Raw genomic sequence first — 27,039 nt, forward strand, 5'->3', positions numbered from 1 at the left:
ATTTGATGTATTTTAAACTTGGTGTGTGTAGTTGCATAACAATATCTAATGCATAATAATTTTTTAATATATTAGGAATTGTTAGGATGTAACATGCTATATAAAGTATTCTTTCAAATATGTTGTGAATTGTTTGTATGAAACATGTTAGAAACTATTAGAATTAGAATGTTGTCGCATTAATACTACTAATTATTTTTATAACACTATTTCAATAGTAATTACATATGTATTTTAATTTAGTATTTATTTATAATTAAACTATCTAAACTACTTACATGCTAATTCATTATTATTATTATGTTTAGTTACAAATTAGACACAGGTGGAGATTGTAAATTTTAAAATGTAATTTTTTTTTGACCAAAATCTAATGATTTTCTCTCTCATCTCTCAAATAAAAATACTAAAAATAAAGAAAATAAAATTTTTGACCAAAATTGGAATTTCAAAAATCAAAGGGACCAAAAAAAAAGAAATTGAAAAATATAAGGACCAAAATAGACTTTTTTGAAAACTTTGAAGTGACCATCCATTTTCCCTATCTTCTGCATTTTGGTCCTCCTTATAATTTTTCCCTTTGTTAAATTTTGCTCTTGTTTAACAAATCAAAGCTATTTGGCCATAAAGAAAGCTTGACTGCTGAGAAAAAAACTTGAATGATCGAAGTAAAAAGAAAATTGCTATGAAGTCCATAGTGAAACTTGGCGTGAAAAACAGTATTTTCCCCGGAACTTCTAGTGTTTCTTATAATTATTTCATGAGAAACATGCATCGGTTAAACTGACAAGGTTGCCCTTATTACGAGCTATACAACCCGATCATCATGACTTGAAATCAATCAGATTAGTACTAGTGATCTTTTTTTGCGCACAATATAGAGAAAGATTAAAATGACACCACATAATTTTTGTTATCATAAGCTAGTGTGAAGAACACACCAAACCCATAAGTTTGGGATTCTATTCAGAAGTAAAACAGATTGCACACATACAGAGTGGCATAACACTCAACAAAAGTACCCTCAGAAGGAAACATGGTATCACCCCTTTATTTAGTAGCAGCTAATAGTGCCATGAATCCCATTTTACAGTCCATTGATCACTCATCATCATAGCTCTGGCGGCGGTGATGCTTCTCCCCGTCATCATCAGAATTGTTATCTCCCTGCCAATTGCATGTATGATTTAGATAATGACAGATTTCAAGCATAAGAAAAGAACGGTAATTTTCCATGCATGATTTTGTTGATAGAAGCTGTATTTTGCAGAGAGATGGGCACTCAAATAGTGTATTTTTCTCAACGTAAGCTAGAAATGAAATTTTATCATTATTCATTTCCCCTAAGACCCCCAATGAAGACAAGCATAGAGTAATTTCGCTGCTGAAACTTAAAAGCAAGATCATCAATGCAATAAACAATTATGTAATCATGTAAGCTATCAAAGTTGCGGCTATGTTCAGTGCTGCTGCTTCTTGTTTAAACAGGTGATTCTGTAAACATCTACATGTTCTCTAGCAATTCCAGCTACGCCAATCTGGATCATCAATTCCAAACTAAGTCTAAGACTTGAACCTATTGGTTTTGGAGCTATAATACTATTGAAAACACAAAGAATATGTTAACTTGTTTCTAAAATGACTAAATATCCGGCTGAAATTCTTTACATATTCTCATCAGCAGAGAATTACAAACACACAAATACAACGAGTGGGTAACAACCTAACAGGACAATAATTTCTCAATTTTATCTGCTTAGATAGGATTGCTAGAAAAGAGGAGCTTGGACCACAGATATATCATCCACCATAGAACTGAGCAGAGAAGTTTGAGCTCGGTAAAAAGATGATTGGAGCAAAAATTGGAAAACTTCTACCATACCTACAGATTTCTGGAAAGTATAGTTTAGCAGTAACAAACAAACAAATAACAAGGAAAATACCCATAGTTCATAAAACTTCTCAATTGAGCCAGAGGATGTCCACGACTGAGCACCTCCTTAATTTTTCTGATGAATTATGAACAAAATAAAGTTGGAAACAACTTTATTGAACCATTGGAAAACTTCTACCATACCTACAGATTTCTGGAAAGTATAGTTTAGCAGTAACAAACAAACAAATAACAAGGAAAATACCCATAGTTCATAAAACTTCTCAATTGAGCTAGAGGATGTCCACGACTGAGCACCTCCTTAATTTTTCTGATGAATTATGAACAAAATAAAGTTCAACTGCACCTACTTATAACTGGAACATCTAGTCGAGCTGTAACAAACAAAAACAGAAGAGAATCTCCTTGGTGCATTTGTAGGATGTGCATACACTACTAAGCACCTCCTAAGTTTTCCTGACGAATAACTAAGAAAATATAGGATTCCAGAGTCCACAAGAAACCACGTCCATTTGTTATATTACTTTAATTGGTAATCAAGTGTTTTTCACATCAGGCCCCCCATTTGAAGGCCGATCTTCTTCTTATCTTTACCTTGATTTCATTAAAAATAATCCAATGAACTAATGCAAAAATGCCTACTTAAGGGAATAATCATACCAAACTATGGGACACGAGTCAAGTGCATTGGTCTTCCTATTTATTTCTTTCTCGTAATTTTTTTCAGAATCAAATCAAATCTATACCAAGTGATCTTGCAATTATAAGTGGGTTGCTTCAGACACAGAAAGCATCATGTCTGTACTCTCAAAATGCAAATGCATGAAACATGTCCTAAATGAGGCATTTTAAACATCATTTGGATCAGCATAGAAAGTAAGGAAGTCTGAAATTTTGAGGAAAAAAAAGCTTACATATTTCCCGCGTCCATAGCCCTCTTCATCACCATCACGATACTTATTACGATCCTCGTCGTCGTCATCACTGCGGCGACTCCCATAAGAAGGCCTCTCATAATCTCCTCCTTCATGGCTAACCCTCTTAGGTGAATCATCTCCACTACTTGGCTTCTCATGTTGGCTCCTTCCTCCATACCCTTCTCCCTCTTCCTCGTAACTCTGCTTCCTGCCATACCCAGACACATGCTCCGACCCACCTTCTTCATATTCGGACCCTGGCCTCCTCATGTTGGCTCCTTCATAGCTAACCCTCTTAGGTGAATCATCTCCACTACTTGGCTTCTCATGTTGGCTCCTTCCTCCATACCCTTCTCCCTCTTCCTCGTAACTCTGCTTCCTGCCATACCCAGACACATGCTCCGACCCACCTTCTTCATATTCGGACCCTGGCCTCCTCATGTTGGCTCCTTCATAGCTAACCCTCTTAGGTGAATCATCTCCACTACTTGGCTTCTCATGTTGGCTCCTTCCTCCATACCCTTCTCCCTCTTCCTCGTAACTCTGCTTCCTGCCATACCCAGACACATGATCCGACCCATCTTCTTCATATTCGGACCCTGGCCTCCTCCCATGCCCGGATCCGTACCCCGTCTCAGTCCTCTCTTCATGTTCGCTGGACTTCTCGTACCCAGACCCGTATTCAGATTCGGGATTCCTCCCATAACCCGAACTGTACTCACTTGGCTTCTCATATCCAGAACCATATTCAGATTCGGGTCTCCTGCTATACCCAGATCCATATTCCTCACTCTGAGGTCTCTCATAGCCAGACCCGTAATCCGATTCTTGTTTACGCCCATAACCAGACCCATGCTTGCTCGGCTTCTCATAGCCAGATCCATCTTCGTACTCGGGTCTCCTCTCATACCCGGATCCATAATCGCTAGGTTTCTCATAGCCACCAGACCCATATTCCTCACTATGAGGCTTGCCATACCCAGCAGACTCATAGCTAGAGCCATGCTCCTCACTAACCGGCTTCTCATACCCAGCAGACCCATAAGCCGGTTGAGGCCCACCATAACTGGATCCAGGTCGAGGCTTGGGACGGGAGTAGCTGCTGTACTCTGTTTCAAGAGCTTCATCAGCGTAAGGAGACGGCTCAGAATGTGAGGAGTAATTGGGACGATCGTAGTCGATCTCGTCGGACGGTGAGGAAGAGCTGATTGGATGGCAGGTATCATCGGACGGTGGGATTGGCCGACCATAAGTTAAAGCAATGTCGTAACCGCCACCGTATGGGGTGGGATCGTACTCATCGTAATCGTCGACTTGGTCATCCTGTCCTCGTGAGTAGTACGACATTTTTTTTTCTTCACTGGTTTGGTGCCTGTTGTCTGAAAGAGTGAGAAACGGAGAACGTGAGAAAGACGAGGGTGTAAAAATATCGTTGATATTTGTTTTAATTTAGTCACGAAACGATGTCGGTACTCGGTACAGTGGGAATGCTTGCCAAGTGGTATTTGAGTGTGGTGTGGGCCCACAATTACTTAGTTCAAGGTTACCGACGCTCAAATATTTTAATTTTTTATAAAAAACAAATTGTGTATCCAAGTTTTTTAAATTAACTTATGTAATTCAAAAAAATTGGATGGAAATCAAAAAACAATATATACACACATATATATATATATATATATAATTAAATAAATTGAGAATTAGATGTGTTAATAAATAAATAAAAATTTATTAATAATATCTAAAAATAAAACTTAAAAAATTAAGAGAAATATTTTAATCAAGATATTTAATCTCGTAAAAAGAAATAATTATCCGGTTATATGTGTTAAGTTTTGTTAATTACAATATTTTTTTATTCAATCAAAATATAATAAAAATAGATAATATATTAAATTGATTGAATAAAATTAAAAAAATATTATGCAAGGCTACATGTATTAGAAATATTATCACAAAATAAATTATTTTAAAACAATATAGTTCATTTATATAAAAGATAATAAAAAATTATAGATGAATTAGAAAACATCTTCAAAAATTAAACACATGATCAAAAAATAAACATCATTTAAAAGAGGCTCTCTAAACAAAATAAAAAAGAGAATGAATATTAATTTAAATATAAATAATTTTTTTTGAAAAAAAAACATTCATTGAAAGCAAATAGGGAAAAAAAGAAAAACAAATGGTCAGGCGCTGCTGAGACTGGCTAGTCAGGAGCTGCTGGGACTGGCAAGTCAGGCCAGCCCGCCAGCCCATTTCCTTAGGATCTATGTGATTGGACCCTTATTTTTTATGCTACACAAAAAAACTAAACAACACATTATTTAATTTTACTTGGATTTCAACCACTGTGGTGGTCGGAAAATCAAGACTTAAATTTTTTTGCCAAAAATTCATTTTCAATCCCTTTTTGACTTAAAACACCTATAAAAACACCTTAAGAACCATGATAAACATATTCATGGCCTCAAAAAAACAAAATCAACTCAAAACCATCTTAAAAAACAAAATCAACTCAAAACCAAAAATCAACTTGAGCTCATATAATTTTTTTTTCACGAACTTTAAAGGTAAAAAAACACATAATAAGAAATTTCCTCATCAAAAGGAATAATTTGACCCAAATATTGTCTTTTTATGTGGCCTAAATCGGTGTCAACGATATATTTCTCTTTCTATCGCTGGAATTCAATGACTTTTCTCTCTCTTCTCTCAATCAATGACTAAAAAATAACAAAAAATGAAATTTATACCAAAATTTAATTTGAAAAATAATGAGGTACTGAAATTGTATGATCTATGATTTTTTTAAGTTTAAGGACCAAAGTGCATCTTTTTCAAAATTTATGGCACAACACCCATGCCTAACGTCCTTTTTATTTAGGTCCCTTTTCTTTCAATCACTTTCTATATAAAAAATTAAAATCAATTGGTTTTCAATTAGGGATAAATTATTTGAAAAAAATGTTTGAAGATCAAATTGAAAAAATAAAATTTTTTGCATAGTCCATCCACAATAATATGTGAGAGAATGAATAGTGAGATTATGCATAATGAAAAATTCATGCCTTTTATTTTTATACCTAATTATTTGAAGAGATTTCTTTTATTTTTAAAAATAAAGTTCATTTATATAGAAGATACAAAAAACTATAAATTAATCAAGAAAACTCTTGAAGATTTAAATGCACAACAAAACAATTATATGTCATTTAAGAAAGACTTTCTAAACAAAATAAAAGAGAGAATATGTATTAATCTACATTTAAATTAAAACAAATTGAAACAAGAATATAAAAGGCATTAATTTAAAGAAATAATTAGAAAAAAAAATAATTTAGAAAAATAATAATCAATCTCGCAAGAAATGACATTTACCTAGTTGTATTTGCTAAATTTATTTATTAGAATAATTTCTTTATTCAATCAAATGATAATAGAAACAAATACACAAATTAAATTGATTCAATAAAATAAAAGGGGAAAAACACTATTTAAGCCTGCACTTATTAGAAATATTATCCGGAAATTTTTTTTTAAAAAAATAAAGTTCATCTATACAAAAAATAAAAAAATAATTATAGATGAATCAAAAAACACTTTAAAATTTAAATGCATAACTAAAAAAAATATTTGTCATTTATAAGAGGCTCTTTAAATAAAATGAAAGAGAGAAGGGGTATTAATCTACATATAAATAAATAAAAATAATATATAAAAAAATAATCAAAAAAATAATTTAAAAGAATAATATAGAAAAAAATATTTAATCTCACAAGATGAGACATTTATCCGATTGTATTTGATGAATTTGATTACTAAAATAATTTTTTTATTCAATCAAACGATAATAAAAATAGAAACATATTAAATTGATTGAATAAAATAAAAGAGAAAAAACAATATTCAAGGCTACACATATTAGAAATATTATCTAAAAATAAATTTTTTTATTTTCAAATATAAACTTCATCTATACAAAAGACAAGAAAAAAATTACAAATGAATAAAAAAAAACTCTTTAAAATTTAAATGTATAACAAAAAAAAATTATCAGTCTTTCAAAAGAATCTCTCTAAAGAAAATGAAAAAGAGAAAGGGTATTAATCTACATATAAAAAACATATTTTGAGAAAAACAATATAAAAATGATTAATTGAAAATAAAAGAAAAGGTAAAGGTAAAGGCCATGTGTTACCGAGCCTAGAAAGTTAGGTCAACCCGCATGACCCATTTCATCAAGACTTATGTGATTGGATTCTTATTTTATTTTATTTTTTTGTATTTGGAATGGATAACATGTTGTTCACCATATTTTTTTTTTAAAAAAAATTAGATTACATGTTGTTTATTTACACAAATAGTAACTAAAAAATTGGGGCTTAAGGTTTTTTAACCTAAAAATCCGTTTCTTAACCCATTTTTGATCTAAAATATCTTAGAAACCATGATAAACCTATCTATGATCTAAAAAACTAGAACTTTGGATCAAGATAACACAAACAAGAAGTTTTAAGGGCCAATCAGGATGGAATTAATGAAATCAGGATTCTAATTGAATAATTGATAAGTTTGGGGACTTAATTAAGTTTTGAATTAGTTTAAGTAATGAAATAAAGGGCTTAATTGAAAACAATATGAAAGTTCAGGGTCAATTTGGGTCTAAATTGCAAGAAATTAAATTCCAGGGACCAAATTGAATAGGCGCTGATACTTCAGGGGAAAATTGAAGAATAACCCTCGGTCCAAAATGACGCCGTTTTACATTTCCTGTCTCTTCGTCTTCTTCCTCCAGAAGCAGAGGAGAACCACCTGCAAAGACAAAAGGTGGAAATGCTGCCCAGGTGAAATGTAGACCGAATGATCTACCAGAAAACCCATGTCAATCCTGTCTCCCTCAACCCACGACAAGCCCTTGGAGTCCGGATCAAAACCCATCACCAACAGTCCAACCATGGCAGGACTGTTGGTTTCCTAATCCCAGCAAAAAGCCAACACTCCCCAGCCATGCTTATCAGGAAAAGAGACGTGGGCTAGGGCAAAAACCAGGGATGATCCCTATAAATGGCGAGCCAAAGAGCAACACAAAAAGAAAAAAGGACAGAGGAGAGACGAAAGAACAGAGAAAAAAGAACGAAAGACAGAGAGAGCCAGAGAGGAAGAGGGAGAGACAGAACCCAGAGAACCAAAGAGAAAACAAACGAAAACAGAAGCAGAGGAAAAAAGTAGCATCGGCCAGCCAGCACGCCATCGCCATCCGCTACGTCTCCAACAGCGTCTGAAGCAGGTAAGTCATTCTTCTTCCCCCGCTTGCAAATTTAATTACTCGTCCCTATTGCAAGCATGCGTGAATAATTCACGCAAGCCTGCAACAGTGGCCAACCTGGCTTGAGGCAGTGAACTAGCTGGGCTAGTTAGATCCAACAAAAAAACACAAAAAACACAAAAAAGAATAGCTGAGGCCGGGATAGACTAGGCCTCAGGCCGAGCTGGCCAATTTGTTTTGGGCTCCGAGTGTGTTTTTATATCTTACTCTTTCTATTTCGCACTTGTCAAATGAATCTTTTTCGGATAGCACAAAATTCCAGAAAATTACAGGGATTTTTTTTTGATTTATTTATGAATTTCTCGTATTTTTTTATGTTGTTTTGTTGGCTTTGTTGTATATTCAATTTGTGGACTTTTATTATAAAATATGAATTTGATATTCAATACATGTTTTTTTTCTTCCCTAAAAAAATTAAAAAAAATAATTTCCTTTTCTTTGAATCTAAGTTTTGTAGATTTATTTAATTGCACCAGAATCAGGAATACTGTACCTTTTGAGTTACACAATATTTATCAACGCTAGAGTTGAAAATATTTATAGGTGAATATTCATCGACGTCAAAATCAGGAATATTATAGGAAGACTATAAGACCTGAACAAAAACAAACATTTAGCAATTTAGGACAAGAACAACAATGCAAACTGCCTCAGGTAGGACACTTAAGGGATAATAATATCTTCTTATATTATAGAATCTTTGTTGACCAGTTAGGGTTTCTAGTGATCATAATAGTAGATGACGACTCCTTAAACTAGATTTTTCCCCCTCTAAGAACAAGATGCTATATATTTGTTTTTTTTGCACTTTTTAAATAATTTTATTAAAGGTTGTCGTGATGTCCGGGTGTAACGGCAATTCTAAAGGATTTTGGCCTACATTTTAAAAATATTAAAAACTTATTTTTGGTAAGAAAATATATTATTTACTTTTACTATAAGGATAAAAACCTACAAAATGGTTAATATCCAAAATATTATTAGAGATAATAATTTATTATTATTTACTTTTAATATAAGGATAAAAAAAACTTGTAAGAGGGTTAATATCTAAAATATTATTGAGAGTATTACAACTCATTCACTTTTAATATAAGAATACAAATCTCAAGAGGTTTTATCTGAAATATTATTTGAAATGATGTAGTAGCCAATAACACCAAATTTATCTTGAAAGAAGTCTCAATGATACGTGTGTCTTATGATACAAGAGTCATGGATATCCTAAATACCAAAGAGAAAAGAGAGAATAAAAATCATTGAATCTCTTTGAATTTCTAGCTATGATTCATCTGTCGTGTATAAGTTGTGAATATACATATTTTCTTTAAACATCTTTCAAACCAAGTTTTTGACTTAAGAAACTAGAGTTCATTCATCATAGCAATCTCGTCATAGATACATTAATAGATATAAGAATACCATCAGACCATAACAATCACAAACAAAGAAAAACGATACTGCTTACCTCAAGTAAGGTATACTAGGGGTGCTAATATTTTTCTTTTACACAACTAGTCCTTTTCCTAGAATCTCTAAAGACCATTTAGGATTTCTGGTAATCATAATACTAAGTGACGACTCATTATCCAAATAAAGACTCTTAACTTGTTCGGGAAGGGTCGCTGCAACGTCACGCTCTCGCGAGGGTATGACAATTATCCCTAATAGAGTTGTCACATAGTAATTAAAGAAAAATAGATATTCTAAAATAGATATTGGTCTCAGAGATTCAAGTATTGTGTTACTTCTGCCTAAGAGAAGATTGATTCTAAAATAGACATTTGTTGCTCGGTGTAGTGGTAACTGAAGAAGGTGTTGTGATGGGTGGAAGCTAAGCTGCCGTCATAGTGGCTCTAGAAACAGAGAGCTAGGCTTTGAGAGAAAAACATTGTCGTTTTAGGATGATTTTTCATTTGGTTTTTTGATTGGAATTTGGGTTATTTTTGGGTTGATTTTGAATGTGATATTGACTAGAAAATGGTGGATTGGAGCTGGGGTTTTGAGTAGCTAGAGCTTTAGTTGAAGATGGTTAGGTTTGTATTTTTTTTTAGAGCTATGGTCAGAGGTTGAAGAAGGATAGAGTAGTTTTTTTTCTTTTATCTTTTTTTCTCTCTCTCTACAATTGCTTTTCTCCTAAAGTTTTGCTCTCGTCTTTTCTTTAGACACATATTCTCTCTAAATTTTTTTCCTCCTAGGGTTTCTTTATGGCTTTTTTTTTTTAATCTCTCTGAAGGTATCTTCTATCTATATTACTTCATTTGGGAATATTTTTATTTTTTATTCTTTATTCTAGGAATATTCTATCCTATCTAGTAATATCCTTATCTCACTAAACTTTTTTTCTTCTTTGTCTTTGATTGTTTTTTTCTTTTGAATTTTTAACTTTTAAAAAACTGTTATCTCAAAAATGATAAGCAAAATGGCTGAAAATTAACTGAATTATATTGAAAATAATTTTTTAATTTGGAAATTTAGGTATTCTTTGAAAATATATTTGAAAACGAACGAGAAAAGAGGTTTGGAAACGGGTAATGAGACCTTTAAACCAAATCAATCCAAGATTTAATTCACTAATTTACCAGTCAAACTGGCTAATCCAGTACAAATATGAAAACAGTGGCCTCGTGGTTAATAAGGCATGCTCCTTTTTTTACTTTTCAAATCTCAGTTTTATTTTATTTTTCATTAAATTTCTTTTAATACACTAGGCCGATGAGAAGAATGAATCTTTAGGATCACTCGATGAGGATTATGTTGTATTTGTTTTTATATTTTAAAAGTATTTTTTAAAAAAATTAATTTTTTTATTTTTTATTTACTTTAAATTAATATTTTTTATATTTTTAGATCATTTTAATGTACTGATTTTAAAAATTATTTTTTAAAAATAAAAAAATATTATTTTAATAAATTTTTAAAAAGTAATCACAATTATATAAACTAAACACCTTTCATTGACGAACAAAAATATTAGCGCACAACAACCCGTAGGTGGATTTGTTTAACTAAGTAATTATTACTTTTTTGTAGTGAAGCAAATTAATCCTTATTATCTTAAAAAAAAACTATATATTTAATCTTTATGTTTTTTAAATCCATTTATAACTTATTTTTTTCATCATTTTCGTTGTTTTTTCAATTTATTTTGTCAGATTTATTTGTTTTGAGAAATAGATAAAATGGATATATCACATTAAAAGAAGATATTTGTTTCTTCACAGAATACCGCGTATGAATTTGTAGGATTTTTTTGTTGATTCAATTCTAAAAGGTATTGAATTCTAGTAAAGTAAAAAAATAAAAAAAATTAAGAGTTTAGTAACAGTTATTTTTTAATATATTTTTTATTTTAAAATAATATTTTTAATTTTTTAAATTATTTTTATATTAATATATTAAAATAATAAAAAAATATAATTTTAAATAAAAAATTTTATTTTATTTTAAAAAATTGTTTTAACCACGTTTTCAAATGTTAGGAGGACAGAGAGGAGGCCATGGATGCTATAATTAACTCTTGTTTTTGGGAGAACGCAATTAATTAACTCTTGTTTAATTTTCCCATTCGATTCAGCAATGATAAATTATTTAGCTATTTTAATCATTACTCACTTCCAATTAAACAGCATTGGCGTTTTATAATAATCACAATTAATCTAAATTATAAACAGACAAGACAAAAGCAACGAACATTCCATAGTTAACAAACAAACAATACTAAAAAAAAAAACCCAGTAAAGCAAACAAACAAATCCCAAGATTTTTTCAAATCGATCTCATTGTCATTTCACATTTTATTGGATTAATCAATGGCGTTGACGGCGGCAGAAGACGGTTGTCAGACTTTATGACGGTGCAGGAAGCAATAGATGTGGTGCCACTCCGCAACACGTGAAGAACTGTGATTCGTGTGCCACCTGGGGTTTACTGGCAACCCGTGTGCGTGCCAAGACCAAGAATCTCATAACTCTTGCGGGTTTGAGACCAGAAGTTACTAGCTTGACTTGGAACAACACTTCTACCAAAATTGATCATCACCAGGTGCACTGATTTTCTGTGTTTTCTAACTTGCTCATCTGGGTTTTTGACACGTGTTTTTGGAGGTCTTTGATGTTGCGTTTTTGTACTGCAGGCTTCGAGGGTCATTGAGACTGGGACCTTTAGGTGTGGGACTGTGATTGTGGAAGGAGAGGGTTTTATTACTGAGACTATCACTTTTGAGAAATTTTCTCCTGAGGTAATGTACTAATCTTTATGCTTAATGTAGGCTCTCTCTTTTCTCCTGTTGTCAATTTTGTGGTGGCTTCTTGTGATGGAATAAGATTTTTGGATTTTTTTTGTGTTTGAGGTTTTGGGACCTTTTGTTTTTATACCAGTATTCGTTGGTGTGATGAGTAATTGCGATTTTTGTTAATTGAAAATTTGATTTTTTTTTTCTATCCATACTTTGAAATTAAGTCTTAGTTGTGTGAACAATGGAGGTGAATACAGTACTTGATAATTGTTTTCTTTTAGCCATTGGTTGTGTCAGAATGTATGATTCGAGGTGTTATCTACATTGTTCAAAGTGAACCATCTTGAATTGTTTAATAAATTATTTGAAGCTGTCAAATAATTGATCTGTGTTTTTGATCTTTTTTTACCCCAGGTTCAGGTCAAGTTGTGGCAATTAGAGTGACAGCTGATTGGTATGCATTCTATAATTGCCTGTTCATTGGGTGGCAGGTAAATTAACTGTCTCATTTGGTTGGTTTCATGGATCATTTGCTTCATCGTTCATGTTTTCTGACGACATTGATTATTTAAGAACTCCATTTACTTGTCAAACTTGTTAATTTTATGGATGCTAAATACAGTGACGTTGAGTAATTCTCTCTCTTAGCGAACTGCCAAGTGCCAATTATAATACTACATCATTATTCAAACTTGCTCGTGCAGCAGTTTACTAATCATTGATAAATTGCAGGCCTGATATTCTACCTATGTTGTAAATGGACGAACATCATGAATTGGTTTGAAACAATCAAGAATGAGCTTGTTCCTATAAGTGGGAAGTAGGTAATCTTTTGAAAATAAATGAGTTAGTTGTTTGATTATTTCTCTAGGGTTCTGGTGCCTAAGGCTAACATTGTCTGAGTCAATCGCGTGCTTTGGTACCCTGCCAATGTGTTATTGGAGTTCTGAACTATATGAGGAGGTATCATATGGACACCCTGCCAAAATCATGTGCTCGTGTATTTCCTTATTTTAGGATACTCTTTATTTGCATTATGGGAAGCAGTATTTGAAAGATTGCTACATTGAAGGCTACGCGGACTTTATTTTTGGGAATAGCACCGCTCTATTGGAACATTGTCATATCCAATGCAAATCAGCAGGTCTTTTAATTGCTCAAAGCATAAAATCTTCTCAGGAGTCAACTGGTTATGTCTTTCCGAGGTGGGTTTTTATTGGCTTTCACCTTTCTTTTCTATTGTTCCTGCCTCCTGAGTTCCTAGTCAAGGTTTTTGCAATAATAGCATCTTTCTTCTGGAGAAGTTGGGAAGAATTGTACTGATTCAATAAAATTCATAAGCTGTCTGATAGGTTTATCAATGTCAGCCAACTTGAACTCTTGTGCGATGAAAATGTCCTGGCATTTTAAACTCTATCGACCACATAAACTCTGTGTAGATCCTTGAAGTTTTACATATCTGCTCCCTAGCCCGAACAAAGTAGTTTTGGTGCACTAGTGGCATTGAGGCTACAGTATTTATTTCTATAGTTATTAAGATTTCTATTGTTTGGTGATAGAAATGGCAAATGCATGTCTTATACAGAGCTGAATCATGACCCTAGACTTTTAGAGCGGACTCCGAACAGATTGGTTGGAAATTAAATTGTTGATTCCTGTATGTTTACAGAATTGTACAAGGAACCTCTTGAGGAAATTTTTAATATCCTTCTTACAACATTTTGAAGTGTTCAGATTTGACTTTAAAATCTCCTCATTTTGACATCTATTAGAATATCCAGGAACCTATAGTTGAGAATTGTCAGATTTCCGATGTAGGCTTATTGTTTCAGAGAGAAAATTAGTGTCATTCTTCTCTACTACTTCTTCCAACAACTACTTGTCAATTCCTTTGTAACTTTGGTTGGATGTAATGAAATGTAATCTAATGCAGTAGGTTAAGGATCCGTGCTTATTTTTCTTCCATAGCATTGCCTATTTCTTTTTTTTTTCTTTTTTTCTAGCAAGCATTTCATTAATGTTCTTCATTCTTGTTTCAACTTTGATTATATAGCTTGTGATAGATTACATCATGTAGACTAGAAGTTACCTAGTTGTGCTCTGCAGTTAGCATTAATGGTTTTGGTATGTTCCTAGAGTTATGTTGGGCAGTTGGGCCTCAAATTAAATCTACAGTTATGTAAATTTCACTACTTCTATCTGGTGTTTCTATGAGTCCAAGTTTCTGACATGTCCATGTTTATTTAAGAGATTTTCCTTTGTTTCTGACAACCCACACTGGTATTTCTATCCAGATATTTGACTTGAAGTCGTAGACTATGTAATTTATTGCGGAAGTACAATTCTACAGTTATTTAACCTGTTATTCTGATTAAAGCTGGTTGTAGATGAGATATGAAATGCAAAATCAGAGTACTCTGTTTTTTCATCTCTTTCTTCGATCACTCAGAATTTTTTATTTTCTGCCTATGAGCTTTGTGTCTCAGAGATCTGGCTTTAATAGCTCTCTTGAGTTGTCATCTTATATGAAATAATAGTCCTTGCATCTTTTGCCAACCGAACTTTCTGGTATAATTTGCTTAGAGCAATACCATCAACATTGATACATTATTCTTGCAGGGTTGTCTGGCTAGGAGATCCTATCTTGGTTCTCTTGGCATATTCTTTCTTGTGATGGTTTGGTCTGCTCTACTTAATTATCGCATCCATGCAGATATGTGATTACTGGCAATGGAGGGGACTTCATATATGTGCCTTGAACGTCCATGGGGACTCTTTGGAAGAATCATTGTAGCAGACATGTAGGATGGAATAACTTGGGTAAAGCGGAGAATGAGAGCAATGCAACTTGCTTTCAAGGATACATGTATTTTGGTTAAAATCATCATGCATGCTTTTACTTTGGCGAACTGCTATAAATATGAAATTTGACAAATAACGTTAAATAAATCTTCCCCTGAATGAACCATCTCGTGGTAATTAATCTTACCCCCCCACTAAATCTCTGCCCCACAAAAAATAAAAAGAATAGAGAAAAATAAAGCCCTCTTTGAGGTTCATACCTACTTTCGGTTCACTTCCATCATATGATTGACACATGTTTTTGTATTATGTGCCGCTTTAGCTGAAATTACAGCTGCTTTTTGTATTGTGGTTGCCCATCAAAATGAGTGACATGGTCAAGAACACTGATAAAGAAGAAGCAGATCATATATCTGATGCATTGTTTCTTTGTCCCAGATCCAGAAAGGTGCCTTGGCTATTATGCCAATGAAGGGCCTTGAGGATACCATATTCTGCATAGAAACTATAAGCTTCAGTAAAAAGCATGAACAAACAGTGGAGAATGAAGCAAGCTCCCAGCAGATAATGAAAGAATGGAAGTGAAAAAGCATGTAATCTTTGTTGCCCGTGGTGCAATACTTTTCTGATCGTCTTAAGATTCATTAACTTGAGTGAAATTCAAGGGACAAACACAAGATCGTCTTAGATTATCGTGTTGGACTGGATATGTGGGCAATTGTGGGGAGCCATGCTATAACCAGCAACTCCAAGTCTCGAACCACAGGGTTCCATGATTCTCAAGAAAGAACAGAAAAAAAGAGAGTTCAAAATTACCGGGTAAGGAGAATTCACAGGTACCCTAAAACCCTCAATAATTCACAACCACCAGAAAGAAAAAAGGGAAAAAACAGAGTGGGTCCACATGTCATGACCGAAAGGCATGAGCCTACGTTTCTAATCTCCAAGAATTTGCTTAGTGAAGAACTGGACAAGGTGAAGAAACCTAATAAGATAGGCTTTCCTTTCCCTTCTAAGGACAAAAACAATCGAAGCTGAAAGGAAATGAGTGAAATTAAAGAAACCCAATAAGTAGGCTTTCCTTCCCTTCTGAAGACAAAAACAATAGTAGCTGAAAGGAAATGAGCGAAATTGCAGCAAGGTCCTTTGTCCCATGCCAGCACCAGGTGCTTGTTGGACATCTTAGCTCAAGGAAATGGAAAGAGAAGCTGAATAGGCATGAGCGGCAATGCCATGCACTGCCTGAACCAAAATCAAAGCAGCCTTTGATCAAGAATCAGATGGCAATGAATTCTGCCACCTACTCTTCAAGAATGACTACTGATATCCCTCTCTATGAGTCTCCAGGGGTACCCCCAATTTTCCTCTCCTCTCCTCTCTCTTTCTCTATCTATGTGCTGTGACACATGGCTGGTTTCTATTTCCTTGCAGGCTTCCTTTGATGGATATTTGGAGGATAAGCCTAGAGTTTTCAGCGCCATATTTCCTGACAAAAGGAGGAGCCAACAACTTAATGAGGTTTCTGTTATATCTTTTTTGCAATTTCCTTTTCTTTTCCCTCGTTTTCTTTTGATCTTTCGAAAATTGAGTTCACTGTGTTGATTACTGAAATGATTTAGAATCTGCCTCACCATTGACTCAAATTGTTAAGGGCCATCTATTTACTTGACATATAAAGCCTCGTATGGTTAATAAAAAAATCTATGCTTTGAGTGACCTTCTGATTGTATGTGTAGTCAAGAATTAAATGACCTCTGTCTTCTTTGCTGCTGTTTCCATCAATTCTTTTTCATGTCGTTGTCAAATCACCGGCCAGTCAAATGGTATGCAGTGTTTTCTCATTCCATAGAATGATCACTGTTTATCTAAGTTGTCCAATTGATTGTTATTTGTGGGATCCCAACTTTCTTCTCCATGAGCAGCTTTACATGATTCTCATTTGTTGATTGGAAATTACTGCTATTTTCTCTGGTGACGATGGAATCCACTAATCAACGGTTCTCGTTTCACCAAGGAACTTCTACAGGTACTATATGGGTGACTGCCACTCACTATCTTTTACAAGTATAATTGTATTAAAAAGAAAACTGTACAAAACACTAGTGGCATACTTCAAGAAGCACAAAGGTTCGTTGCCCGAATTTAAATGACCTTAGACAACAAAAAAACAAAGCGAAAGCTAAAGAAAACTCAAAAAGTATGAAAAACAGAGTGTCAAACCAACAACATGGTAACTAGTCAACCGGTTTTTGGAAAATCAAGAATCGGACAACCATTTATTCAAACAAAAAACTAGAAATCCGGAAATTGGTCAACTGTTTACTGAAAAACCCAGAATCGATCAATTGGATAAGCAACAAAAGCAGGCCTGAAAAGCAGAACTTGAATAATAGTAGAAGCAAAAGATCTTATGACATTGGAAGACACCAAACGATTATGAGATCGAGGCGAATTTGATACCATGGCTCTAACTCCATCTAACAGGACTAGACAAGCTTGAAACTATCCTCACTAACATCCTGGTAAGGTTGATAAAACTGGTGGAAGACTCGGTTATTTCTCTCATACCAAATGAAGTAAATCGTAGTTGAGAGGACTAATCGAGTAAGCACATGCATTTACTTTTTCTTCTTCCTGAAGTGCGAGGATGCCCACTGAAATAAATGTCGCCATGTCTTAGTAGGCTAGTCCAGAAGGGTCATGTTCTTAATAGTGCCCCTAAACTGAAGCGGAGAAAAGGCACTGAAAGAACAAATAGTCATGTGTCTCAACATGCAACCCATAAAGTATACATACCGAAAAGGTGATGATCTGATAAGCATGCAGTCTATCTATGGTGTGTAGACAACCCAAAGAGGCACTCCATAGGATAAATGAGTGTCTCGGGAAGTGTCCTAAAGGAGGTGATGCATAGGGTTTGTGGGCCTCAAGTCTTTAAGAAATTGTTATCCTGAGTCAATAGTAAACTTCCCTGATAAATGACCCTTCTAGACACGGTGATCTGGTAAGACAATCCTAGGATAAGAATGAACTGAGTCCCAAATAGGTTGTAACTCTTGATTACTTGGGGGGAAAGTACTCTCCTCAATGATGTTTGAAACATTGACATTCCAGGGAAGCCCAATAAAGGAGCACCCTGAAAGACAATAGGTCATAGAATCATTGCCCATCTGACAACTAATAATCTGACCATAGGAAAGTCATAGTTGCATCACCAATGCATGAAATAAACATCTCTTCACACCAATCTTTGCTGAGAAGAATCTTTCTCTAGGACCAAGAAGATACTGAAGGAGACTTGACATGCCAAAAAGATCTACCTCTGAGCAGTACACTATGCACCCATCCTGACCAAATTGAAGATCTGTCTAAAAAGAGTCTAAAAAATGCTTGAGAATAACTATTTTGTTCCAAGTCTTAATGCTTTTACTGAAGGAGACTTGACATGCCAGAAAGATCTATCCTTGAGCAGTACACTACGCACCCATCCTGACCAAATTGAAGATATGTCTAAAAGGAATCTAAAAAAATGCTTGAGAATAACTATTTTGTTCCAAGTCTTATTGCTTTTAATTTCCAAACCACTTTTATTAAGAGGATAACAGGTAGAAGCCCAAGCTATCTTTGCCCCTGAATGGGAGAGCGAACAATCCTTCTAGAGAAAAGCAGCTAAGATACTCTCAATCCTCCTAATGATGGAACAAGGTAAAATGAACATAGATGACCAATAAACATATCTTTAAACAAGAAAGGATTGGTCAGAATAAGACTTCTTTGATCTCATCATTTATGATATCAGACTCTAAGATACGCATCATTTATGATTCCTCAGTTTCAATCAGTGTACCCACACTGATGCCCTCCAATATCCCTCTGGGGGAGAATGAAGACTGCGAACCATGCTTGAGAGTGTTGGAAGAGCAAGTGGAATGGCACAAGCAAGTTTGAGCTGGCCAAGGAATTTCACTCTATTAGAAGAAATCCTCATGTAGATCTGGAACCGGCCACAAGTAGAAAGGTGGAAAAAGGGTCGAAGTTGACCAGCATTAAGTCAGAGAAGGCAAGATAAGAGAACTTGTAGTAAAAAGAATAAAAAAATAGAGCATGTGTCATTGTGGCTTTTTCCAAAATTTTAACTCGCATAAATGTCTCTAAAAGAATACAGCACTGTAGTGCAGTTATGGATGCTAGGCCATGTTAAATGCATGATACAAGGCCGGCAGCTCAGGCAAGGAAAAGCATTATGGTTCCTCTCATGACCTTGGCTGAAGGCCACCGAATTCTCTAAATCCAAAGCATGAGAAAGTAACTGAACCAGCTAAAGGTGTCAGGTATTTGGTTGAGACCTTCAGACACATGGCCCAGAGAAATGACGAGATAGTTAGAGTAACCCCATTAATTTGAGCGAAAAATCAAGTTCCCTTATGGCACTCGCCAAAGACAGTGGGATGCCTTTGTTAATAAGAAAAAAATTTCCCCTAATCATGTACTGAGAAGAGACCTTCGATGAAGCTGGTCTGTTAAAGGAGCTCTCCAATCAGCTTCCAAGAAACTAAGAGCCTCGATGTCAATACAATAACAAACTGATTGACCATATAATTGGATCTGAGTTCTCCAAGTCAAACCAAGAAGCTCCAAGAACTCTGCCACTGAAACTTGGTGTGCAAGAAATGCTGATGAATGAAATCCCAGTAATGATCATCCAATCTGGCGGCATAAACCCAACCTCATGAGTAGCAAGATGGACAGAATTAGTATAGGCAAAGTATTGCTCAGTTAACCATCTAGGAGGTGGTCTAGTGGTAAGAGTTTGGGATCAAAAGGTTTGCTTTCTCTGTGGTCTCAGGTTCGAGCCCTGTGGTTACTCATATGATGACCACTGGAGGCTTACATGGTCATTAACTTTAGGGCCCGTGAGATTAGTCGAGGTGCGCACAAGCTGACCCAGACGCCCACGTTAAACTAAAAAAAAAAAAAAAGTATTGCTCAGTCACAGCAGCCATGAGTTGAGAGCTCGAGCAGAGAGATGGAACAGCTCAATGTCTGAAATGATCAAAGAAGCCAGCAACATCAATCACATGCAGACAATAGGCTGCATAATCCTTATGGTACTTCCTGTCAGCTGTATGCCAGTTACAGCCACTCACAAAGTTTGTTGCACATGCTTGCTGCCAAAAAAAAAAAAAAAAATGTAAGCAAAACAAATGAACAAGAAAACAAATTTTGCTGTTGAAGTTTCCTATATACGAATAGTTCAAGGCAAATGGAAATTGATTAAATAGAAGACAAGGAATAACTTTAAGAAATGTATCATTCAATATGATTACACTACATTCTTAATCAGTTAAGCATGTTTTATCTTTCATTCTGCCAAACATGCCCTTAGTGTATCATGCATAAATGTGCAGGTGAGCTAGTTAGGTCAATGCAGGCCCAAATCGACATACCTTAAAGCTTGCTTGCAATATAAGTTCTAGTTTCTATAAATGCAATATTTTGACTTTTTTGTACTTACCATCATAGAAATATGCATTTTATAATCCTCTGTGCTATTGTCTTTCAGGCATAGGGGAGCAGAATCTCTCTTTAATATATGTGTGTTTAATGTTTCCAGGAAGAATGGAGAATTCAGATGTTGCCCATAAATTTCTTGTTCCTCACTGTCTGGCCAGTAGTTGAGATGAGATTGAGGTGTAAATCAGGAGGGAGAGATTACCCACCGGGAGTTCCTGAAGAGATCACGACGGTTCTCGAGCTTGATGTTGTAAGCTTTAAAGATATTCAAGCAGTCATCAATGAAAATTTCAGAATTACATTTTTTTATATTTGCTCATGTCACCTCTATATGGAAGTACTCTCTTGCAGATCAGGTGGAAGCTTCAAGGGCTTGATAATATTTTTCAACCATCTCAATTTTCTCTTGGTGTAAAAGGAGCATTATACCCTGATAGACAGGGAGTACGAACAAGGCTCAAAGGTCAACTAGAGATGAATATAAGCTTCGTTCTTCCTCCTGTGCTTGCTATGGTTCCTGAAAATGTTCGCCAGCCTGTTGCAGAGTCGGTTAGGCCATAATAATCTCCTTAAACTGATGACATTCTTTGACAATGGTTTAATAGAAAACTAACAATATACTATCTGTGCATGCATGACTGTTTGTGTATTTTTGCCCTAATCAACCTGTTTAAAATATATGTTCCAAGAACAGGTATTAAGGGGACTGGTGGAGAACATGAAGCTTAGAGTTAATAGTAGCTTGCTTGCTGATTATAGCAAATTCAAGCAGGAGACACCTAAGAATCGGGTTTGATAGATTCAAACCTTTTGAACTTACTGTTCAATATAAAAGTTGCATCTTGCTAGGCGCATTCATTCGAAGGTCAAAGCAAATGGAAAAGAAAGGCCAGATGGAGGACAACTGACTGAGTTGTAGAACTTTTTTTATCCGGATAGCACATGTTTCTACTTTTGTCAATGTTGGAGTTGAAACCAGGATTGACTGGAGACATGAATACGATGAGGGGAATAACTGTAGTTTGACATGATGTTAGCAACTTTGATTTATTTTGTTTCTTTTTTGATGAATGATAACCTTGGCAGGCGCTGCATGATACTGTGTTGCTAAAATAATCTGTGAAATATGATAGGATTACGAACTCCCATTTTTGTTGTTGTGCAGAACTGGATGTTCTGGCCAGAAAATGATAGATATAAAAATGAGTTTCTGTGAAAATGTATGATTTCTGGAGATGCAGGGGATCGAACCGTCCTGCTCTATCCCCATTTGTTGAAAGAAACAGTATCAACTATTTTGTTCGGATATTACTTCATTCAAGCAAGATATGAACAAAATCCTATTCAAGTACCACAGGGTGTAATGAACAAAATTTAATCAGTACAACACGGTGCTTGATCTTGTCGATGAGGCATGTTCTCTTTGATAAGTATGTTTCTGAATGAGCAATTGCTCCTGTAAATAGCCTTCGCTGTGCCCTTGGTGAATGGCAACGTTTTTGACCCTGAGAATTCTTTGATTTACCCAACCAGATTTCAATCCCATTTGTGAGATGATGAATCTGAAAGCATGAAAGTAATGATTGGATCCTAAAAACAAAAGAAAGAGTTCCACCAGGCAGAGCAACTATTTCCTCGAATATCTGAGACACCATGCTCTTCCAACCAAAAACAGCGGCAGTAGTACACAAAGCTTACCCAACAATTCCACTGAGAACATCACCATTCTCATCAGTAGCCTATGGTGGATATCTGACTCTTGTCACCCCATTCAGCAAACAATGTAAAGGAAAATGCCTTCAAAGAATCTAGGTGAGCAGCATTGTGAAAGAAACGCCGCCTTTTCCTTTTCAACTCATCATCAGCCGTGCAAACAACTTTCTTTCAGCTTCAACCAATTCTTCAAGGGCTTTTGTAATTAAATCCCTCCCACGATGATCAAAGCCAGATTCCAAAAACAATAATGTTGTTATCTGATGAGTCCTTGTACGAGATAGCAGATTTTAATTAAGAGAGAACTAAAAAATTCCAGTCAAGTGGGACTTCGTGATGCGGCTCATCAATTAATTTCTTCAAATATCTGCTTTGCATTTATGTTTACCAATAATCAGAGCAAGAACATGAACCATGCTTGAAACAATGAAAACGATTCCGATCTCTAATTACAATTTCTCGGTTGTATATCTTAGAAACAATTTTAATAGCAGAATGACAATCTTGGCATATGCGTAGATTCTTGAATATATAAAGAGGTGCACCAGGTTTTGTGCTTATAAGCCCAAAACAGACTGCCAGCTTTTCGCTGTGCAAGAACAATGCCTGCTCTTTCTCCTCCATCTCCTCCCTGCTACCCTCCCTGCCATCAGAACCTGGAAAAACTTGGTTAGTAGTATTGGGTACATAACCAGCCAATCTCAACCTTTGAATCATATTATTCAATGCATGATAAATTTCCTTTGTCAGTGGGTGTGACTTATCCCCTGCACTGAACTGATAAATATTTCCACCAACATAAATAGAACTCACTCCAGGGACCTTTCTAATACCCTTACTCTTAAGGATTTGTCTGAGTGAATTAGCCTTGTCTTGCTTTCCTTCTAAAACATACATGTTCGAAAGCAATACATGATATTCTGTATTATGCCGGTCCATCTGAATCAGCTCTTGCAGAATTCGCTCACCAAGCTGTAACTTTCCATGGGCATTGCAAGAACCCAAAAGGGATCCTAGAACAACCTCATTTGGACACATTGGCATCTTCTTTATCAACATCACAGCTTCTTCTAAATGACCGGCCCGGCCTAGAATATCCACCATACAAGCATAGTGTTCAATCTTAGGTGTTGTTCCATATTCTGATTCCAGACTACGAAAATAACGGTAGCCTTTATCAACTAAACCTGAGTGGCTGCAAGCACTTAAGACAGCCATAAAAGTTAGATCATCTGGCTTAGCTTCTTCAATCATTTTTGGGAATATATCCAACACAAATTTACCCCTTCCATGCATCGCTAGCCCACCAAGCATTGCATTCCACGCCACCACATTCCTTTTTGGTAGGTACTTGAAGACTTTGAATGCCATATCTATCGGGCCACATTTTGCATACATGTCCACCAGAGCTGTACCCACCATGATATGCATCTCCCTTCCCATTCCCTTCAAAGCATAAACATGAACCCACCTCCCCATCAAGACATCCCCTGATTGTGCACACGCAGATAAAATTGAAGAAAGTGTAACAAAATTCAATCCTAACCTGAACCTCAAAACCATTTCATCCAATAGTAAAAACCCTTCTCTAGAAAACCCATTTCCCACATAACCTGCAATCATTATAGTCCAACCAACCTCATTCCTCTCCGGCATCTCATCAAACACCACTCTCCCATTCTCCACGCCTTCCCATTTCACCACTCCCTCCAACAGTGTACTCCACGAAACCACATTCCGCTCATTCATTTCACAAAAAACTCTTCTCACCTCCTCAACTAACCCACACTTCACATACATGTTCATTACCGCATTACACACCTTAACCCCAAGCCCCAAACCCATCTTCACAAGACACCCTTGCGCTTGTCTTCCCATCCCTAAATCCTCCACACGCGTGCACAATACAAACACAGAAATCATGGCAACATCGTCAAGAACAACACCCTCCTTCCTCATTTCTTTGAAGAAACAAAACCCTTCAGAAGGTTTGGTTCCGTGTTGAACAAGGGAGGTTAACAGGGTAGTCCAATCTGTAACGTCTTTATGTGAGCGGGGGATTTGGTAGAATAGGTGGCGTGCAGAGGATGTAACGCCGCAGGAGGCATACAAGTGGTGGAGGGCGTTGAGGAGGAAGGTGTTGGGGGATGAGGAAGCAAGTCCGGAGGTTAGGATAACGGCGTGGAGTTTTTTGCCAGTGGAAAGAGAGGAGTTGCGGGCGCAAGAGCGGAGGAGAGAGCGGAAGTGGGCAGGGAGGGATTGGAGAGTGGTGAAGTTGATGGTTGAACATTTCATATGAATTGGGTTTTGGACAAGAATGTGATTTGGTTATTCTGAGGATTTTCTAAGCTACCAAACCAAACAGATGGGTCTCCTTCCTTCCTTCTTACCTGTGCAGAGTAAGACATTGATAGCCATTTTGCCGCCTCTTCTTCCTTTGTTTCTTGAGAAAACCGTAGCCGTTAATGAATTGCCTCGTTTTCCTTCAATCGGGGATCAGACTGTTGGGCTCATTACTTCCTTCAGATTTTACCTGCCGAAAAATGAAGATATTCTTACTAATTTGTTTTTATATATAGATTATGAGTTTTATTTTGTTTTCTTTTATTATTGTTATCAAATAAAAAAGATAAAGATAATGGAGATAAAAAAAATAAAGATAAAATTGTGCTTTATAATGGTGTAGAAGATAAAGTAATTGTTTATGTATGCTCTTAGGTTATGTTGGACAAATAAGATAAAATAAAAAATATATATATTTTACCTTTAATATGTATCATTATTAAATTTATATATTTTTTAAAAATAATCAGATATTTTTTTAATTTAGTTTATATTGAGTGTTGAAATTAACAATATTACACTAACCTTAGTTATAAAACCAGGACTGACCTGACAAGTTGACTCGAAACCGAGCTAATTTTGGGCCTCGCATGGTCCGAGTTTAAGTAAAAATAAAGCAAGAATTAACTTAATTTGACATGATCAAAAATCTAAGTCGACCCATAATAAAACACAAATTAAAAATCAGTTAACTTTTTTTAAAACATTTTGGTCAAAACAAGGTTACTTTGATTATTTTTTTAAAAAAATTGGGTTAACCAAGTTGACCATCCCGACTCGTGATCTAAACTTTTCCTCGGGTTAAATTTAGAGTCAGGTTTTAAGATTATGATAATAATCATTTTTATCTATACATTGACTTGGGTCAACCTGAGTTAGCCTTCCCGACCAGTGACTCGGGCCTTGCCCTAACTGATCCCTAAATTGAATTTTGAAACTATAATAATAACAATTTTATCTTTTTATTGACACAGGTTGACCCTCCTGATCTGTGACCCAAGTCTTGTCCTGAATTGACCTCCAAAATTGAGTTTTAAAACCATGAGAACAACTACTTTTATTTTTATTTTGATCATAATCAACCCAATTAACCCTCTCAACACATGACCCGAGCTGCCTTACCTCAGGTTAACCCCCGAGTCATGTTTTAAAATTATAATAATATCAATTTTCTTATTATGTTGATTTGGATTAATGGTCAACCCCTCTCATGACCCAATACTTATTTGACCTCTAAATTAGATTTTAAAACTATAATAATTATTATTTTTATTCTTACGCTAACTCAAGTCAATTAGAGTCAACCCGACCCGTAACCTTGGTCTTGACCAATGACATTAACTTTGCTCTAGATCAACCCTCGAGTTGAGTTTTGAAATTATTATAATAATTATTTTTATTCTTACATGCTTTAGTTGGATAATTTTAGAATTAAGAGTTTTTTATAAGAATATTTTATAAATAAAAAATAATAAATATTATCTCTGGAGACATATTCTTTTTGTACCTCTTGTTTTGAAAGTACAAAAATTTATTATAAATTTTATAATAAAAAAATTTATTTTTATGTCTTTGTCTCTTCAACCTAACACATTTCTATTTCAATTGTTTTTGTCATTTTTATTTTAGGACAATAACCAAACATTACCTAATAAAATATTACTAGTTACTCTTTAAATACCATAAAATTTTCTCTCACACAATGATGACTAAACAAAAAAGATATATATATAGTAAAAAAAATAAAATTAGAATTTTTTTCAAACATAATATATTTTTATCTATAAAATTAAAAAAATAATTTTCAAGTTTTTCAAATTTATAATAAGTTTAGAAAACATATTTTAGAGGTTTTCTCTTAGTTTTTATTTACAATTTTGTTATTATTTTTTAAAAGAAAAATTATATCAATAATATTTTTTTTCTTTTATATACAATCACTTTATGGTAATGTAAAAAAAAATAAAAATATTTTTTTATACTTTCAAATTGAATTAGTGTCATCAATTTAATTTTTATTATAAAATTAATATAAGAATTATTTTTAATTAACAATATAACTTTTTCATGATAGATTTAAATATAAATTTAAATAATATAAAATTAATAATCTATAATTAAATTATCAAGAATAAAATATATTAAGATTAACTAATGGTTCGATTTGTTTTATGAAAAATAGTTATAATTTTATTGTTGAAAACATTCGTCTTTGTTTTCAATAAAAGAATACATTTTTTTATTGAAAAAAAACTGAAAAAAAGAGAAAAATAATATTCTCAATAAT

At 34.6% G+C, this 27,039-nt stretch overlaps 3 protein-coding genes and 1 pseudogene across 3 annotated transcripts; 2 read left to right on the plus strand and 2 right to left on the minus strand.

The window, feature by feature from the left end:
- Window positions 1-878: 878 nt before the first annotated feature.
- On the minus strand, window positions 879-4,256 carry LOC133670498 (uncharacterized protein At5g39570-like). The gene is made up of 2 exons (XM_062091000.1): window positions 2,809-4,256; window positions 879-1,167 (listed from the first exon to the last, which is right to left on the minus strand). The coding sequence occupies exons 1-2, from the start codon at window positions 4,156-4,158 to the stop codon at window positions 1,102-1,104; spliced, it is 1,416 nt and encodes a 471-aa protein (XP_061946984.1). The 5' UTR covers window positions 4,159-4,256; the 3' UTR covers window positions 879-1,101.
- Window positions 4,257-11,870: 7,614 nt separating this feature from the next.
- LOC133670796 (pectinesterase 31-like) lies at window positions 11,871-15,348 on the plus strand (annotated as a pseudogene).
- Window positions 15,349-15,478: 130 nt separating this feature from the next.
- On the plus strand, window positions 15,479-21,790 carry LOC133671229 (uncharacterized). The gene is made up of 5 exons (XM_062091916.1): window positions 15,479-16,531; window positions 16,614-16,700; window positions 20,797-20,946; window positions 21,048-21,245; window positions 21,391-21,790. Exons 1-5 carry the CDS (start codon window positions 16,304-16,306, stop codon window positions 21,490-21,492), a joined length of 765 nt encoding a protein of 254 aa, XP_061947900.1. The 5' UTR covers window positions 15,479-16,303; the 3' UTR covers window positions 21,493-21,790.
- Window positions 21,791-21,989: 199 nt separating this feature from the next.
- LOC133671228 (pentatricopeptide repeat-containing protein At5g15340, mitochondrial) lies at window positions 21,990-24,936 on the minus strand. The gene has a single exon (XM_062091915.1). The coding sequence runs from the start codon at window positions 24,702-24,704 to the stop codon at window positions 22,794-22,796; it is 1,911 nt and encodes a 636-aa protein (XP_061947899.1). The 5' UTR covers window positions 24,705-24,936; the 3' UTR covers window positions 21,990-22,793.
- Window positions 24,937-27,039: the final 2,103 nt, after the last annotated feature.

Source organism: Populus nigra, chromosome 13 (assembly GCF_951802175.1).
Source record: "Populus nigra chromosome 13, ddPopNigr1.1, whole genome shotgun sequence".
NCBI classification, from domain to species: Eukaryota; Viridiplantae; Streptophyta; class Magnoliopsida; order Malpighiales; family Salicaceae; genus Populus; species Populus nigra.